Source organism: Molossus molossus, unplaced genomic scaffold (genome assembly GCF_014108415.1).
Source record: "Molossus molossus isolate mMolMol1 unplaced genomic scaffold, mMolMol1.p scaffold_m16_p_15, whole genome shotgun sequence".
NCBI lineage: Eukaryota > Metazoa > Chordata > Mammalia > Chiroptera > Molossidae > Molossus > Molossus molossus.
The window spans coordinates 20,792,167-20,798,166 of record NW_023425350.1 but is presented as its reverse complement, the minus strand read 5'-3'; the positions used below and the strand labels follow the sequence as shown (position 1 = coordinate 20,798,166).

At 37.9% G+C, this 6,000-nt stretch overlaps 1 protein-coding gene across 4 annotated transcripts in view; it reads right to left on the bottom strand.

Moving 5' to 3' along the window:
- Window positions 1-472: 472 nt before the first annotated feature.
- The window catches only part of BIRC6 (baculoviral IAP repeat containing 6), a 247,605-nt gene continuing 242,077 nt past the window's right edge, over window positions 473-6,000 (bottom strand). For all 4 annotated transcript variants that reach the window (XM_036262756.1, XM_036262757.1, XM_036262758.1 and 1 more), the window contains exons 73-74: window positions 4,950-5,084; window positions 473-1,163 (exon numbers count right to left, since the gene is read on the bottom strand). In XM_036262756.1, coding sequence (XP_036118649.1) covers window positions 984-1,163; window positions 4,950-5,084 — 315 coding nt within the window. In that variant the 3' untranslated portion in view covers window positions 473-983. The remainder of the gene's footprint in view (window positions 1,164-4,949; window positions 5,085-6,000) is intronic.

Genomic DNA, 6,000 nt, shown 5'->3' with positions numbered 1-6,000 from the left:
AGACATACTAACACGCCTAAGTCTTTATTTATTTGGCTCTAGGAAGAATTTGCATGAAAATGAGCCTATATGGCAGGTACAGAATGTACTGTAACAGCACCAGAGAGGTACAGCCTCTCTGCTCTACAGAGCCTCTGTGTTTAATGCATACACGTGACTTTTGTAATAAAACCAGAGTCCAGGGGAAAAAAGGAGCCCTTTAGGAAAAAATCAGTTTAAGAATAACTTTTCAAATTGACCATTCCTTTTCATAAACTTAAATTCAAATAACGAATACATTCACAAGCCCAAATGTTGGCATAGAATAAAATCATGTTCATTTATTTTTCTGCATCTTAGAATTAGAAGGCATAAAATTAAATATGTTGAATGTAATAAATTCATCCATACAAGTGCAAGTCTCCAACTATAACACATTTTTATGGCAGATTTATCATTTAAAAAATGTACCAGTAAATCAAAAAAGAGGAAGTATGTCAATTAACTTTTATTGAAGTGTATGTAGGAGGTCTTCAGAAATCAAATATGAGCATGAAGATATGGCCAAACATAAAACCTATCAAATTCAGTGAAAAGTTGCTGACTTCAAATAGTAGTTGTAAGAATGACCAATATATATTCTTTGTTAACAACCTCTCACTCTACAGTAAAAAAAAAAGTAAAATAAAATAAACATTCAGTAAACATTCTTTCCTAAGGTAGTTTCCCTTATATATCAGTGATTTATCCATTTCTTTGTATACACAAATTTGTTCAACATACCAATCAGTGGTTCTCACAATTGAAAAATAAAAGCACAAAAAAGTTTACACTCTTTTACAGGTAAATAAAAGATCACCTTGAATTAAACTGGATCTCCTTAAGGGCATAGTATAGTTTCAGTTTCATTACCTATTACATAATTAGTTTCTTACATACAAATATTGACATATTTGGCTTGTGCTTCAAAGCCTTTGTGTCTGTGAAGTCCATGTCAATGCAGCTCATAATTTGAAGTCACTGGGGAGTTCTTTGCTGCAGCTGGGTTTGACCTGATCGTGCATGAGAGTATCCTCAGCACCTGCTGTGGCACTGCACATCTCCGAGGAGTCATCGGCATCGGGGTCTAAGCCGTCAGGACAGGGAAGTTTTAGCAGCTCTTCCCGGAGCTGAGCAGTGTGACGCTACACAGGAAAATGAGTGATGTTAGAATTGCAAACCTGGGGATTCTAACACAATATTATTTGAGGGAAGACTTGAGTTTAAAACAAAATCCAAAGCACAGGCCTACAAACACTCATTGAGCACCTTCCTTATGCTGGATACTGTTAACAGAGAGAAAAAAATTGGCAAAAAAAAAAACCAACCTCTCAGTAACTGATGTTGTTGAAAGCCCTTAGTAGCATGCCTACAGACCCTGCCTATGCCCACTCCCCACGCCGTGTACAGAAACAGCACTACTGATGACTTATTTGCTACATATACTCTCTAATTTAGAGTGTAACCTCTTAATGTGTAATACATCCTGCCTCTGGCTAAACATTTTTTAAAGAAAGACAAGTCCATAAATTAAAACCCATTTTAGTAAATAAAAACAAACATTTATCGGGTACTAGGCCCTATGTAGAATCCTTGCAAAATGTTTCATAATAATTGTCTGAGTTAATGGTCAGAACAAACCTTAGAAATACTTTTATCATCAGAATTGTTTTAAAAGTTAATCAAATAAAAAAGATCTAGAGATATTAACTAACTACGTATGACCCCTTATTGCCATTTAGAGAAAGATGTAATAGAGAATGGATGGTTGGCTACAAACATTTAATTTTGGTTTATAATTTTCTAGTGGGAAACAATGACCTCAAATATCATACCAAGGGCTTTGAAAATTAGGTGTGTCAGTAGCTGACTTTGAAAATTAACTAACCAACATTTACAGAACAATTTTTACGTATCAGGCACTGTGCTTGAATGAACACTGACAATGTAAAAGCAATGAGTAGAGAAGGAAGATATAATCTCTGACCTCATAGAGTCTAAATTTTAGTTGGAGGTATAAGACATAAAAACAAAGTAAGATAAACCACACATTTGTAGCCATTTGTAAGGTTTCGAAATATATTTACATGCTAGTATATACCTCTAACCCCCCTATTTCCTTTCCACTGTGGACAAAATTAACTAGCGAAGAAGAAAGAAGAATATGATTATGATAAGGGTCCGGGAGAGGGTGAATACTTTGCCTTTATTGTGGAACTCAGCTCAACAGCTACATACTTTTCTCAAGTAGCATTCAGCAGCAAAGGCACAGTTGCAATAATACAAATCTGAACTAATTCAGGTATAGATTTCCAGGTCCAGTTGACATAGAAACAACAGAGTAAAATAATCTGAGATACAAGAAAGACACTGACTGAAATAACATCGTCAAAGAGGCTAGACTTTAGACACTGAGGTTTTGTGTAATATCTAAATACATGTTTGGAGAAGAGTAACAGAATACTGTACTACAGAAAGAACTGGAAGAGAACCAGGTGCAAGGAAGTCAGACTACGCTATAGGAAATGGACAGAAATGAGAGAGAAGCAGGTGGTATCCCCAAAGAAGGCACCACTGACAGGATTAGGACTGACCGGCTATACTTGATGAAGGTATATTCCTAGTTAAATAATATCTAAAGATTTCGAGACAGAAAAAAAAAAGGTTTAAAATTAAGTAACTACAGAAAGTTCGAAAACCCGATTAGAGGGAAGATAAGTTCTGATTTCAGCCCTTTAATGAAGTGACAACAGGATATCACAGTAAGGATGCCAGTAATGTAATTTTGAGGAATAAAAGCATTGACAACAGTGTGAAAAGTCACTCTTAAGGAGTAAATGACCAAAGTCAGGGGTATAAATACAATGAGAGAGAAAGAGAATAAAATAGCCCTGAGGGCCAAAATGTAAGCCTTTACATCATTCAGGAGAAAGGGAATAAAAAAAATACGCTGAAAGAATTAAAGAGTGAGAGAAGAGGAGAAGCCAGGACAGGCTCCAGATGAAAAGTATAGAAAAGACAAACATTACACCAGTGTTATGAGTGTTTTAATAGGTAAGCCTTGGGTGTTAGAAAAGCTTACAATAATCTCATTTAAAAGTCATGGCAGGCCCTGACAGGTTTGGCTCCGCGGTTAGAGCATCAGCTCGGTTGCTGCCAGGGGTGCGTACTTCAGTTGCAGTTTGTCCCCAGCCCCAGTTGGGATCGTGTGGGTGGCAACCACTGGATGTACCTCTCTCACATCGATGTTTCTCTCTCTCTCTTCTTCCCTCTCTCCCTCCCACTCTGTCTGAAGATGAATGCAAAAATGTCCTCAGGTTAGGATACCCCCCCCCCCAAAAAAAGTCATGGCAGGCTTCTATAAAGAGAAATTTAAGCTGAAAATTGAATGAAAGTGAGAAGAGAAGGTGAAAAGCATTTGTAAAGGCTGGAGGGGAGAGGAAGGTGAGTGAACAGAGTGATGACCAGGGTCGCTGGCCCCAGAGAACTCGAGAGCGGGTAACTTGGGCAGAATGAAACTTAATGGCAAACGGCTAATTGGTGAGAGGACGGGGTTTTACAACAGAGGCAGAAGTTTTAATTGCTCTAGTTTGATAGTAAAAGAAGAGAAACAGTTTTATAAAAATTGGGCGAAACAAAACTAGCTTGGGGGATGTAAGTGTTAAAGAGGAAAATAATTTTCTTTCTTTTTTTTTTTTTTAATATGAATTTTTATTTATTTTTTTGTTACAGATATTTTACCTTTTTACCCCATTGGCACCCCCCGAAAATAATTTTCTTTTAAAAAGTTTTTAAAATAGCCCTAGCCAAGCCCTGGCCGGTTTGGCTCAGCGGTAGAGCGTCGGCCTGCAGTCCAGAGAGACCCGGGTTCTGTTCCCACTAAGGGCACGTACCTCGGATGCAGTTTATCCCGGCCCTGGTTGGGTAATGTGGGTGGCAACTACTCGATGTGTCCCTTTCACGTCGATGTTTCTCTCTCTCTTCCTCCCCATTCTATCTGAACAAAAAATGGAAAAATGTCCTCAGGTGAGGATAAAAAATAAATAAATCAATAAATAAAATGGCCCTGGTCGGTTTGGCTCAGCAGTAGAGCATTGGCCCGCAGAACAATGAGTCGTGGGTTCAATTCCAGCCAAGGGCACATACCTCAGTTGCGGTTCGCCCTGGCCCTGATCAGGATCATGAGGGAGGCAACAGGTCTATGTGTCCCCCTCACGTCGATGTTTTCCTCTCTCTCGCTCTCTTTATCTCCCTCTCTCTCTCTCCCTCCCACTCTATCTGAAGATAAATAGAAAAATATTCTCGGGTGAGGATTTAAAAAAAAAAACCACAAAAGTTTTTAAAATGGAAATCTTAAAGTTAGAAGGAAAGGGACCAGTAGAGAAGAAAATTGAAGGTAAGGAAAGGGGTGATAATTGGTAGACGATGAAAGGAACAGCGGTGAGTAAGAACAGATAGCATGAGCCAGGGGGAAAAATCTCCAAACCATCCTGTTTCACATTTCCACTTTGTGAATGCTCAAGTTGAAAACAACTGCTTTGTTCCCCTAACACAGGTCTGTATCTGATGCTTCCACCAATCAGCTGTTGGGGACTCTACAGCTACCATCTTCCTCATTACTCAAAGTAATGCAATTCTGGAAGGTTAAGAGGCCCAGGGAAAAGCTAAAGGAATAAAAAAAGTCATTCATGGAGTACATTTTGTTGTCCCCTTCAAACAATTGTTGGCTCAGCTCCTGTACTCATTTTTAAATCATTGTTGAAACAAATATATCTTTTCTATAGACTTTTGGGTAGCAATTTAGGCCTCTGAATTTTACGTTTCTCTGATTCCCTCCCCATCTTTACCATCAGGTAGCCACAGTTCTGTCCATGAACATACAACTCTTCATCTAAAGCCGCCAACAGGGCTCATGTTCGAGGCTTACTCACCTTGAGAGCTGCGGCATGGTGAGACATAGTCCTGCCTACCCGCTTATCACTGCTGTACTGCTGGATGTCGGCAATCCACTCCTCACATTGGGCCATGATCTCAACTCTTTTCAAGTAAAAATGTTTGTGTATAACCTTAAGAATAAAACAAGCAAGGGAACAAAATGTGTTCAGGTTGGAAATGAAAAGACAAAGCATGTAGCATTACAAAGGAATGAAATTTCAAAGACAATGCAATGTTTTTCTCTCCATAAAACTCAATTTAGTGAACTCAACATTAACAGGAAAGAATTAAGTTTATGACATCAGATGACATGTGTTGAAATGCCCAGGTCTAGAGCAGAAAATAATGCCCAATTCCAATCAGATTCAAATAGTTAATCTGATCCAGAGAGAATAAGGCATATATAATGTGATACATTCAGAAGGTGAATGTAAATGACCAAGAGAAAAAAATTTAAAAAGTACTGACAACAGAAAAACTGTCAAAATGTCAACTTTTAAAAGGGAACTCAAAGAACACCTAGACAAAGATGTTCCAAATGTCACAGGCATTTAAACAGAAATTAGAACAGGGCCTTAAAAAAGTCACTATTATTACTTTAATATTATCTTCTGGTTAATTTATGTTATAAAATTAAATTTCCTTGGTTTCACATGGGATTTAAAAAAAAAAATCTCTCTCTGAAAAACTAAGTACAATTTCTTCCTGTGTAAGAAGTAGGAGTCTATTTCTGACAGATTTAATCTAGAAAATAGATCATTTTGGAAATATTATTTTGTATTCTGGGGGAGCTACTCTGTTGTTCAATGAGCATATCTCCCCTAAAGAAAAGTCAATAACACTTACAAGGAAAAAAATCATTAGGAAACCCTGGGAATGGATGTAAAACACCAGTAAGATGTTATTGTGTTTGATGCTTACAGGAATAAAAAAGTGAGCAAGGTACAGGCTGACATGAAGGACCATGACAACCACAGAACCAGATGGGAGGTGGAGGGCAGCAGAAAAAAAATACTTAATTCCAGAGACTTGAGAGAGGCAAGTCAC